Source organism: Capsicum annuum, chromosome 2, assembly GCF_002878395.1.
Source record: "Capsicum annuum cultivar UCD-10X-F1 chromosome 2, UCD10Xv1.1, whole genome shotgun sequence".
NCBI classification, from domain to species: Eukaryota; Viridiplantae; Streptophyta; class Magnoliopsida; order Solanales; family Solanaceae; genus Capsicum; species Capsicum annuum.
This window is the reverse complement of record NC_061112.1, coordinates 132,962,669-132,976,137: the sequence shown is the minus strand read 5'-3', so window position 1 is coordinate 132,976,137 and position 13,469 is coordinate 132,962,669. Positions and strand designations below refer to the sequence as shown.

General features: G+C 28.2%; 1 protein-coding gene and 1 pseudogene across 2 annotated transcripts; both read left to right on the top strand.

Moving 5' to 3' along the window:
* Positions 1-5,010: 5,010 nt before the first annotated feature.
* Positions 5,011-6,885, top strand: LOC107858224 (annotated as a pseudogene).
* Positions 6,886-8,717: 1,832 nt separating this feature from the next.
* On the top strand, positions 8,718-12,389 carry LOC107859528 ((E,E)-alpha-farnesene synthase). Of its 2 annotated transcripts, XM_016704575.2 has the most exons (7): positions 8,718-8,932; positions 9,497-9,758; positions 10,036-10,372; positions 10,532-10,750; positions 11,232-11,376; positions 11,496-11,741; positions 11,888-12,389. In XM_016704575.2, the coding sequence occupies exons 1-7, from the start codon at positions 8,774-8,776 to the stop codon at positions 12,185-12,187; spliced, it is 1,668 nt and encodes a 555-aa protein (XP_016560061.2). In that variant the 5' UTR covers positions 8,718-8,773; the 3' UTR covers positions 12,188-12,389. The 2 variants fall into 2 exon arrangements, with proteins under 2 accessions (XP_016560061.2, XP_047262989.1); XM_047407033.1 differs by lacking the exon at positions 10,532-10,750.
* The last annotated feature ends 1,080 nt before the right edge of the window (positions 12,390-13,469 follow it).

Genomic DNA, 13,469 nt, shown 5'->3' with positions numbered 1-13,469 from the left:
TGGTATTCTCAAACCTCCTCTATCTCCTAGAGAATAATTTATTTGAATATTTTTCCATATCACTTTTAACAATATAATTTAAAGAGTGAAGAAAATAAAAATTTATTTAAAAATTCAACCTTCATTATGGATATCTTCTTTACATTATTTTGACCTAATTAATTAACCAATAAAATTATTTATTCACCGATTGAGTTAATTTAGTTAGTACTTCTAAATGAATTTTGTAAGTTGCATGGAAAAAAACAAAAAAAAATGCTGACTTTTTTGAGTTAATAATATCCATGTTTTCTTTTTTTAATTAATTTTCTGATCGAACTCATGCCTCCTTCTCCTCCATATTTTTTTTTTGTCATATATCTAAAATTCGGGAAGCTATTAATGCGGATCTATCACCCTTAAAAAATGAGAAGACATGTTTATCATCCTTAAAAATTCAACCTCCATTGATGGAGGTTAAGTTTCAAGAATAATTGGGTGAAAAGATGAAGTCAAAGTATTTTTGTAATTATTTGGTCAAAAATTACGTGTCATTAATTTATTGGATACCTTGTCATTTATGTTTGTTTTTTTTAAAAAAAATATATAATAATTATGGATGTATATAATGATGTAGCGATTTAAAATGAGTTGACACAAATCAATTTATGATTTATTCCACGTCAGAAGTGAGTGCAATTTACGTATCGGAGCTGATGCAAAAAGATGTTAAAATCATATATTTTAGAGTTGATTTAGATATATAAAATAAATAACATCTATTTTAAATATTAAAATAAAAATTTGTGTCAAGTTGAAAGACTTGTCGACCTTCCTAATACTCCCTTTGTTTCGAAATAAGTAAATTGTTGTGGTATGTATTGGTGTTTTAAAATAAGGGAATCATTGATTTTTTTTTCAAAATTTATCCTTATGATTTGACAACCAATTAACTTTTGAAAATATATTACAAGGTCAGTTTTTTCTTTTTTTGGGGTAAAAATATAAAGTTGTGTTAAATTTATATCTTTAATATTTTTTCTTAATCTATGTGTCAAAATTCAACAATTTATTTATTATGAGACGGGGGAGGTATAAAACTACTAACACATGATATACAATCGTGGCGTGCTGAATTGAAAGCCAAAACGGAAATAGTAGTAAAGCCAAAACGGAAATAGTAATGACAAATGGGGTCCACGATGTTAAATAAAATTGGAAAAAATGAATGAAAAACATAGAGAAAAAGACTTAAAAACCGGGGTATTTGGCTCCTCTTCGTTACTCTTTCTCTCCATTTTCTCAAGTACATATTTAGATGAATGACATTTATCTAATTTATTTTTTAAAGATTAAGATTAGTCAATTTAACTAACATCTTATTTATGATTAAAATATTAAATTTGAAAATCATACTCTAATTTGGTATGCATATAATTAATATTTTAATATTCATTAATTTCATTTGTAAATTTTAGACTGAAAATAGATAATTCAAAGCTTATTCATATATTTCATAATCTTAATAAAATTTAATAGCATCAAAATAATCGTTATTGTTACAGTATTCTTCCCGATTTTTTCATATATTCATCATCTCAATTAAATTAAATTGAAAGAGAACTAAACCAACTACTATCATAATAATTTCAACATTCTAATTTTCTTCCCAATTGTCACTTGAAAATAGATTTCGAATAATATCTCAAAAATTTCATAAACTCATGGAATATTCACCAAAAACAAATTAAAACTTTCTTCTTGATAATCAAATACTTTTAAAAGATCTGCAAAAACCTCCTTTATGGAGGTCAAATTCAAATCTTCTTATATTCAAAAAATACGTTACTAACAGCCCTCGAATTACGAAAAAAAAAATCAAGTGAGCAACAAAATTGCACTCATATTCTTGATCAATAAATTTCTTATTTCTTAAAAAAACTTAAAATTAGAGCTATGCTTTCACTCTCCTCATATTCTCTTTAATTTAATTTTTCAGACATTTTAAATTCAATTTTCTAAAATTTATGATCAAATATAGTATTTTCCTTATTTAGACGGATTCATGAATGGGTGGGGCAGGGAAGTTTGACGCATATTTGAAGTTAATAATTACTAAAATATGTGGGAAGATTAATATTGGATGCCAAAAATCAAAAAATGCTTTTCAAATTTAATATTTTAATCATAGTTAAGATATTAGTTAAATTGATTTAATCTTTACCTTTAAAAAATAAACTAGACAAGTGTCATTTATCTAGATGTGTACTTGAGAAAATGAAGAAAAAGTGTAATGGAGAGGAACCAAATCCGTTTGTTTGGTACAACATACTCGTTCGTTTCTTTTTATTTGTCATAGTTTTCTTTTTTAGAGTTAAATGATACTCTATAAATTTTGATAAGCATTTTAGAATATATTTTTTAGTTATACTGAAGAAAGAAAAAGTGTAACTTATAGTATTTTTAATAGAATTTTTTGAATATCTAAATTTTAAATTTTTAAATATTAAATTAATCTAATCTAATTTAATTTAAAAATTAGTTAAATCAACTCTTAAAAATGAAAAATGACAACTAAAAAGTCACTACATGAGTAATTACGTAAAAGTGTCTCAATTCCAACAAGTGAGAATCATGGAGTCAATTCCTTATATTGTCACTCAATTTAGGAAAATGTCTTACTAAAGTCACTTAATTTATTTTTTTTGTTTCAATAGTGTCATTCAACTTTATACATTTTTCTTACAAGCTAACAATTGTTAAAATAGTCCTTATTCTTTGTAAGAAAAATGAGCAAAATAGTCCCATAAGTTAAACCGTTTAAATAGTCTTTATTCTTTTATTTAAAATATTAATAGGCCTCCAACTATAATTTCACATTTTTACTTCATTACATACTCCCTCTATCCCTTCATAAATTGAATAATTTTTTTTATTATTTTACCCTTTAGCAATATTAATGATATGGGCATGAAAATGAATATTGAAATTGAAATTATTCACATTTTAATGTATACTATGAATTGTAGAGGTATTATAGAAAAAATTAATTAATTCTATTTTGATTTAGTAAGTGATCAACTAATATGAGTCATTTATTTTTAGTAAGATGACCAATCAAAATAGAACGGAGGGAACAATAAAATTTAAAAAGACATATCATAATATTAAAAAGTAAAAAGAGAAAAAAAAATTAAGAAATGTATTTAGTATGTAAAGTCAAGTCGAAGAGGTAATATAGTTTTTTCCCAAATAATATCACAAGATTGACAAAAATAATATTTTAAAACTTTAACATTTTTAAATTACACAATGGTTATATGAATTTTTCTAATTTTATTTGATGTTGATTGATTTATGATATTACCATGTTGTCCTTCATCAATATTTTAATTTATTATAGAAATTCTTTAAAATATTTATATATGATTCTTTTTCTACTAGCTAAAGAGTTGGGAGGTTGAAGGAATTTATCGTCTTCTATATGAATTATGAATTTCCTGAAAATTATTTTTAGAAGAAACTAACAACTAAATCTGAATTATTTTATCGAAAAATAAATATTAATCATAAAAATGAATAAATAAATAAATATAAAACATTATTTTATCGTTGAACTCCTTTGTTTTCAAATAAATAGAGTGCATATAAGCTTTCTTAACAATATTAATCACACTTTTTGGTGGACTATATTATTTTAATATTATAACTAGAAGTCGAATTAAAATTATAAGCACTATTTTTTATAGCTAAAATGTTATTAGTATATCATATTGTTGAATAGCATGGATTATTTCAATTTAAAAATTAACTTAAGGGACTATTTTGGCTATTTTTTTTTTTAAAGAATAAGGACTATTTTAGCATTTATTAATTTGTAAGAAAAATGTATAAAGTTGAATAATATTATTGGAACAAAAAATAAATAAATAAATTTAATAATGAAATACTTTCTAATTTGAGTGACAATATGAGGATTTGACTCATAACCATGCAATGCTCTTTATTGTAGTAATTTACTTTTTACTCCCTCCCCTCAAATTATCTGGTATGTTTGCTAAAAAAAAAATTAATGTTTAAAAGATCAAAAGATAATGAACCATTTTTTTTCAACTCTACCTTTATTATTAATTATTCTAATATTAAGAGGCACATAAACAGGTGAAGATTCAAGAATTTATAGGGAATATATTAATCAAATCATATTCTTGATTATTTTTTCCTTAGAAATTGTGAGAAAATCTAAACATACCAACTATTTTGAGATGAAGAAGCATAATTTTTGTAATCCTTACCTCACAGAGACCCCAAAAAAAAACTATATTAATATAGAGCTAACTTGCATTAAATATTTAGAAAGTTAGGCTAACGTATTGTTACTCTTCCTAAATGACAGACCCTAAATATTTCCACCAAGATCTGTATAAGCTGCTCAGACTGAAATAACATACATACTAAATATACTTTATATTAATTGTATAAAACGTTAGTGTACTTTATATTCATAAAAATGTGACTCTTTTTAGTTTCTAGTTTTTTTTTTTACAAATAAAATCTACAAAATGGTAATAAAGGTTGAAAAATCAACTTTAGACTTAAACGAATTTATATTCACCACTAAAATTGTGAAAAGAAGTAAAGAAGATTAAAGGATGTGTGTTTATAATGAGCTATGTGCTTCCTTGAGAATAATCTATCTTAATTGAAATTAGGTACATAATTAAGATAACCAACTGGTCACATCACCTTAAATATATACAAATATTAAAATGTATTTACCTAAAAAATATTTTTTACTCTCCAGTCAATATTAAAATATATTTTCTGAAAAAAAATTTATTCACCAATCTAACACTAGAAAATATTTTTCGTAAAAAGCACTCCCATAATATTTGTGGCTAAAATTTCATTTGATGTTAAGACTTCATCGTCTATATAAATCGTTACGTTATTAAACCAATATGCTCCACTCATATTTGTCCTCTTCTCATTGCATTTTTAAGACCTTGCTCAATATTTTTTTCACAAGAAATGACAAGTGAGCAGCAATCTGTCTTTTGTAACCAAATAAATTCTGAATCAATTGGTGAGAGTAAGATAGATCAAAGCCTTATTCAACAACGAAATGCTAATTACAAGCCAAACATTTGGAACTACGACTTCCTGCAGTCACTTAAAAGCCAATATTCAGCAAGTGTGATGCGTTTTTATTTGCTATACCTCCAAATAAACTAGTTACCTGCTACAAAAGTTTATAAGATATGGAAATAGTGCAAAAATCCTTTAAACTATCAGTCTAAATAAAATGAAAATGACTTAATTCGAAATATAACACTAATGCTACCTTGACATGAACAATTATTTTGCACACATTTAAAGTAAGGCTACGTATAATAAATTTTAGTGGTTCGATCCTTTCCCTTTTAGTCATGCATTTTCTCGCTAACAAGACAAAAATTAACTTTATGCGATTTTGTACGAGTTTGATACTTTAATATTGGCTAAAAGACCATCACACATACACGTAGTTATATCTTATGGACAGCTACCAATATTTATCTTTTAAAGTTACGATCTAATAGAGTAATATATATGAATTTCTGAAAGTTAAATTCTTACTTTAAAAGTGTCTTGTTTTATTATAACTTCACATGATGAACAACGAGAATTGATTTTATTATATATTTTCTTAGGTAGGAAGGGAAATACTAGATAGAAGCTCAAAGGCTGAAAGAGGAAGTTTTGTCCCTTGTAGGCTGTAGGAGAAAAAATAGTGAATCCATTGGCCAAATTCGAGCTTATAGACAGCATAAACAAAATGGCCCTCTCCCAGCTTTTTGAAAAGGAAGTCAAGCGTCTCTACAAGACATGGAATATGCAAGAATTAAGAAGTATTACAGTCAAATGGATCTCTATTCTACTACCTTATTACACTTCAGGATTTTTAGACAGCATGGATATAATGTGCCACAAGGTACGCACACATATCTTAGATATATAATATGGTGTTCATCAAATAAACATTTCACCATAAATTGAGACGAGGGAGTAGCTGATTTGATGTTTAAAATTAAGGAAACTGATTTTCATAAACTTATATTTGTAACAGATGTATTCCTTAGCTACATCGTTGAAATGGGCGAACAATTCTTAGTAGGCGCAAACATGGATCCAAAAACATTGGTGCAACTATTTGAAGCATCTCACTTGGCCTTAGAGGATGAAAATATGTTGGATGGGGCTAGAATATTTTGCACTAATAATCTGAAAAGTTCTACTAATATTATTCCACTGCATTGGAAGGTGGAATGGTACAATGCCAGAAGGCAACTATCCGTACAGGAAAATGACGAAAGCGGGTCAAAATTTGAATCTTCTCTTCGACTAGCCAAACTCAACTTCAATATGATCCAAGCTGAGCATCAGAAAGATCTTGTGGATATTTTGAGTTAGAATTTGAGTTTTATATATACATACTGCTAGTGTAAAGATATTTTTTATTTATCTGATAACTTATAGCCTATACAGGGTAATTATATGTTAATCTTTTGAGAAAAATTAATGGCCCATAAAATAATAAAATAAAATTTGATATGTTATCCTGTTGTTTGGAGAAACTAACGTGAACAGCAAATTTTGACAACGTATATAGGTGGTGAAGAAAAGTGGGACTAATAGAAAAGGTACGTTTTAGCAGAGATCAAATTGTGGAAAGCTTTTTGTGGTCGGTGGGTGTTGCTTCCGAACCTCAACATTCACATTTCAGGAATTGGCTCACCAAGGCCATCGGCCATCACTTTCATCTTAGTAATTGACGATATCTACGATATATATGGAAATTTTAATGAGCTACAAATCTTCACCAATGCTGTTGTCACGTATAACACATGCAGCACCATTTTTTGAAATTAGCTATCTCAGAATAGTTGTCCCACTATATATATATATATATATATATATGAGACAACTTATTCTATCACTAAAACATAAATAGTAGGATTAAAAATTTAATGAATAATTGATACCTCCAATCAAATATGAAATAAAATAATTTTAAATTTTATCTCAAAATTACTATCACGTATACCTCACACCAACGACCCTTAAGTGTAATAAAGTAAATGTAAGCTGGGGTTATTGTCCAATGAATGAAAATCTACCTACACAAGGTCTAATACTGCCTAAATTGTTCATTGAGTGAGTGTAAATTCCAAGAAGCACACAGTGCGACAATGAGGTGGTGCTGTTTATATTTAGGGCTTGTCTGATTTTTGGATGAGATAAATAAGAATATCCTATGAATTGAAATATGTTAAAATATTTCAAGAAATTATTGAGTGTCCCATGGGCAATACTCCCCTTATGAGCTAACTTTTGAGGTTGAGTTAGACCTGGGATCTATTATTTACATGGTATCACAGTCAGACTTATCCCAATCTTTATTCATCGATGTTTAGACCCCATATTATATTGTTCACGCTCCATTTAACGAAGCATGGACGTGCGAGGGAGTGTTAAGTATATATCCCATGGACAATACTCCCTTTATGAGCTAGCTTTTGAGTTTAGTTAGACCCCAAATTCATTCTTTACAGAAATAATGCGCTCTCTCTTGTGCACCCTTTATGAAATTATTAATCTCATCATTTCTGTGTAAAATATATCTCGAAATTTTATAAAATGTGAGATAAAATAAATCCACATTGACCTCTATCATTCCAACCAATGACCCCTTAAGAGTTAAGGGGTCGTTTGGTAGAGTGTATAAGATCAATGCAAAATATAGTGTATTAGTAATGCTTGTATTATTTCTTATACATTGTTTGGTTTGATTGTATTAGTTATGCATGTATTATTTCTTATACATTGTTTGGTTTGATGTATAAAAAATAATACATCTTACATAATTTCTATAAAAGAAATGTTTATTTACAAAAATATCCTTCTTTGATTTTGTACACTTTTTTGTAACAAAATTTCTTTGCCATCTCAAATATAATTAGTATTGTTGAACTAGTATATAGAGTTTTCGGATTAATTGCAAGATCTTCGTCTTTGCGCATGAAATATTATGCCAATGAATTAACATAGTCGAAACAAAAATAAAATATAAGACGTAAAATTAAGAAATAGTCTCAATTTTTTTTTAATCTTTTTAAAGACCCTCGAAGCAACGCAAAAATATGTTACAATTATTTAAATCAATTATTCATTGTTGCAGATTAAAATGGTGGGGAAAAAAATTATGAAATTTTTTGAAAAGATTCACTATTGCAAATTAAAATGGAGGGAAAAAGAATGATGAAATATTTTGAGAGGGAAATTGAGGGGTATTAAGGTCATTTAATAAGTTAATGCATGTATTAAAAACTTTGCATTACTAATACATAGAAAATGAGCGGTATTAGTAATACACATCTTAATACACAATAGAGTGTATAACTAATGTTTACATCAGTTATACATTGACTAAAAATTATACCAAATAAGATATTCATAATGCACATTAATTAATACATGCAATATTTTTGTCAGCACACTCTACCAAATGAGCCCAAAGTGTGTAGTAACGTTTTCAACCAAATAAACGTTTACCGATTTGACTACTCCTCATCAGATTACCTGTCAAAAATGAAATTATGTACCACTCTATATTTGTGGCTCAAATTTCATTTGATCGTAAGACATCTTCGTCTATATAAATCGTTACGTTATTGAACCAATATGCACCACTCATATATCACTTCTTCTTATTACATTTTTAAGACCTAGCTCAATATTTTTTTCTTAAAAAATGAAAAGTGAGCAGCAATCCGTCTTTTGTAATCAAATAAATTCTAAACCATTTGACGAGAGTAAGATAGATCAAAGCCTGACTCAACGACGAAATGCTAATTACAAACCAAACTTTTGGAAGTACGACTTCCTGCAGTCTCTTAAAAGCCAATATTTTGTAAGTGTGATGCATTTTTTTCTGCTATGTACACCTCCAAATAAAATAAGTTACCTGCTATACAGAATTTTATAATATATGGTAATGTGCGAAAATTCTTTAAACCATCAGTCTAAATAAAATATAAATGACTTAATCTGAAATATAACACTAATGCTACCTTTATCTGAACTATTATTTTGTAAAAATATAAAGTAAGACTACGGACGATAATAAACACTAATGATTCGATTCTTTCCAAACCTTGCGCATAGCACTAGCATTATTACACTGAACGGCCTTTTTAGTCATGCATTTTCCCGCTAAGAAGACAAAAAATAACTTTATGCGATTTTGTAAGTGTCTGATACATTAATATTGGCTAAAACAACCATCAACCATCACACACACACTTAGCTATATCTTATGGTCAGTTACCAATATTTATCCTTTTAAGTTATGATCTAATAATATATATGTGAATTTCTGAATGTTAAATTCTTATTTTAATAAGTGTCTTGTTTTATTGTTCTCACACGATGAACAACGAGTATTGATTTTATTATATATATATTTTTTATGTAGGAAGGGAAATACAAAATAGAAGCTCAAAAGCTGAAAGAGGAGGTTTTGTGCATTCTAGCAGAAATAGTGAATCCCTTGTCCAAATTAGAGCTTATAGACAGCATAAACAAAATGTCCCTCTCCCATCTTTTTGAAAAGGAAATCATGTTGTCTCTACAAGACATGGAATATGCAAAGAAGTATTCAAGCAGTGAAATGGATCTCTATTCTACTGCCTTACATTTCAGGATTTTTAGACAGTATGGATATAATGTGCCCCAAGGTACGTACACATATCTTAGATATATAATAAGGAAATTACTACTTCCCTAATAAGTACAATCCCAAAAAGAATGACATGCTTTTTATATCTAGTGTACTTTAAAATATCCTTAATGAGATAGTAATTTATAGCCACACAAATTTCTATAAATATTTTAGACCGCAAGTTAAATTAATTTTTTTTGCATCGATCACATATAAATTGAGATGAGGGAATAACTGATTTGATGATTAAAAAATTAAGGAAACTGATTTTTATAAAATTATATCTGTAACAGATGTATTCCTTAGCTACATGGATGAAATGGGCGAACAATTCGAGGTAGACGCAAACATGGATCCAAAAACAATGGTGCAATTATTTGAAGCGTCTCACTTGGCCTTGGAAGATGAAAATATGTTGGATGGGGCTAGAATATTCTGCAATAAGAATCTGAAAAGTTCCACCAATATTATTCCACTGCATTGGATGGTGGAATGGTACAATGCCAGAAGGCAAATATCCAAACAGGAAAATGAAGCAAGGGAGTCAAATTTGAAGCTTCTTCAACTAGCTAAACTCAACTTCAATATCATCCAAGCTGAGCATCAGAAAGATCTTGCGGATATTTTGAGGTAGTATAGGTGTTTCATATACTGCTAGTGTAGAGACATTTTATATTAGGATAACTATATCTTAATCTTTTGAGAAAAAAATAATAAAATAAGAATTGACATGTTATCCTGTTGTTTGGAGAAATTAACGTGAACAGCAAACTTTGACAACATATATAGGTGGTGGAGAAAGGTGGGACTAATAGAAAATGTAAGTTTTAGCAGAGATCGAATTGTGGAAAGCTTTTTGTGGTCAGTGGGTGTTGCTTTCGAGCCTCAACATTCACATTTCAGGAATTGGCTCACCAAGGCCATCACTTTCATCATAGTTATTGACGATATCTACGATATTTATGGCAATTTTCATGAGCTACAAATCTTCACCAATGCTGTTGTCAGGTATAACATAACACATGCAGCACCATTTTTCGGTACACTATTGGTCGAAAGTTTTTTGTTCACTGGTTATGGTCAGAGAATATATTTAGTTTAAAAATTATAAGATTCAAAACTGATCTTTACTTGTTTAAATTTCATGTAAAGTCAATTAGACAAATAAATTAAAGCGTACGTGTGTGTATATATATAACAGAGTAAAAGGATAAAATTATTACTCCTACTTGATCTAAGCTTTTCCGTAGAGAAAACATGTACAACTAATGATAATCAACACCGCCACCCCGAAAAAAGAAAGAATCATTTTTCATTGAATTTTTTAAAATATGGTGACAACTGCGGCCTAATTGTCTTGAAAATATTATCTTCCACGTAGTGCCCAACGGGTTCTTCACTATCTATGTGGCATATAACAATTCAAGAAAAGTAAATTATATTCAAGCCTAAGAACTTTTAGCATCTACCACACTTTTCCTCTTTTCAGTTGGGACCCTAGGGAGGTGGAGCAATTACCATCATGCATGAAAACCTGTTTTTGGAAACTATATGATACCACAAATGATGTAGCACTTGCAATTCAGCAACAGAAAGGTTGGAAATTGCCAGTTTCAATATATCTACAAAAAGTGGTAAAGTTGCTTCTTCTCTAATTAATTAGCTTAATCAATTCAACTATTGTCTGCAATTAAATTAATTTAAACATTACGTGACACAAATTTAACCCGAAATTAAAATAAAACGTTTGCGGTGGGCAGAATTTTGCAAAGCACTGCTCGTGGAGGCTAAATGGGATTCAGAGGGTTATACACCAACATTTTGTGAATATTTAGATAATGGGTGGAAATCATCAGGTGGCCCTGTGCTCTCTCTTCATGTACTTTTTGGTTTAGCTCAAGATTTATCACAAGTTAACGATTTTCTGGAGAATGAGCAAGACCTTGTATATTATTCCTCCCTTATAATCCGACTTTGCAATGACCTTGAGACTTCAACGGTAAGTAATTTACGCTGTCGTTATATTTTTCAATTATTATAGATAGTACTTGTAATTAGTATCTTTTAGATCGATGACCTGATACTGTGAAAAGAATTACACGATGTGTGTATTATGGCGATTTCACATTTCTTAGTACATAACAGGCTGAACTGGAAAGAGGTGATGTGTCTTCATCTATCTTGTGTTACATGAGGAAAGCTGATGTTAAGGAGGATGTAGCAAGGGAGCATATCAAAGACATGGTGATGGAAACATGGAAGAAAATGAACAAACATTCCATTGAAAATAATTCATCATCATTAAGACCATTAATGAAGTACATAATGAATATTGCCCGTGTTACGCATTTCATATATCAAAATGGAGATGGATTTGGTGTTCAAGATGGAGAAACTCGTCAACAAATCTTATCTTCTTTGGTTCAACCTCTTCCTCTGATGTGAGAACAAACACTACTGTATGTACAATAAACACAATGGGATTACTTCAGAAGAAGAAGAGTGGATATGTATCATGTCTTGAAATTTATCTTTCAACTACCATTTCTCTCAACAATCACTAGAAATGTAATGTATTACTAGAAATTTATCTTTTTATTTTTCATAATTTTTTATTTTTTTTAGAGTCCAACGATATAAATTTTGAGCACCATTTAAAATATAGTTTTTTAATCATATTAAAAAGGAAAAAACTGAAACTTATAGCATTTATTGTATAGCTTTTTAAATATCTAAATTTTAATTTTAAAAAATTAAATTAATCTAATTTATTTTAACTTTAAAAATTAGTCATTTAACTCTTGAAAAATGAATTATTACAACCAAAAAGGCACGAAGTGAGTTATTACATAAAGGTGTCTCAATTCCAACCAAGTGGTAACCAAATGCTCTTGCCTCTTCATAGTACTAAGTTACTTTTACTACCGCCGTCTCAAATTACTTAGCTAGTTTAATTTAGTAGGCATATTTAAAAGATCAAAACACTACTAAAAAATGGGTAAAATCGGCAACAAAAAACTGACCGCAATTTATGGTCGGAAAAAACTGATCACACGTGGTCGGTTTTTAAATTTTTTTAATTTTTAATTTAAAAAAAAAAACGACCACAAGTGGTCAGTTTTATATTTTAAAAAATCAAAAATAATTATTACAATAATTTTAATAATAATAATAATTATTATTATTTATTTAACAAATAATTTTTTTTAAAAAAAATAAAACCGACCACCAGTGGTCGATTTTCATTAAAAAAATTTAGTTAAAAAATATTTATAAAAACTGACCACAAGTGGTTGGTTTTTTAAAATTCTTTTTAAATTTATTTTAAAAAAAAAAAAGGACCACAAGTGGTCAGTTTTTATAAAAAAAATAATTAAAAAATCGACCACAAGTGGTCAGTTTTCTAATTAAAATAAAAAATAATTTAAAAAAGTCAACCAATTGTGGCTGATTTTTTAAGTGAAAAAATTAATAGTTAAATAATTTTAAGTAACACGTAATTATATATATAATCAAAACCTAATATATTAAGCTAATCCAATATAATTAATCGATCACTAATCTAAGTATGTATAAGAAACACACCGCATTATATTATTGGATAATATACTTATATACGTATGTGATGTATATAGTACGTATTTTGAACTTGATATAGTCGATAGTGTATATATGTATGTGTATGTATATGTATATATATAACATATACATATTATATAGCGATGGT

Coding starts and splice junctions, on each gene's coding strand:
- LOC107859528 (XM_016704575.2), top strand. CDS start 8,774: ATGAAAAGTGAGCAGCAATCCGTCTTTTGTAATCAAATAAATTCTAAA. Junction 10,373..10,531: donor GATCTTGCGGATATTTTGAG/GTAGTATAGGTG, acceptor CAACATATATAG/GTGGTGGAGAAAGGTGGGAC. Junction 11,742..11,887: donor ATGACCTTGAGACTTCAACG/GTAAGTAATTTA, acceptor AGTACATAACAG/GCTGAACTGGAAAGAGGTGA.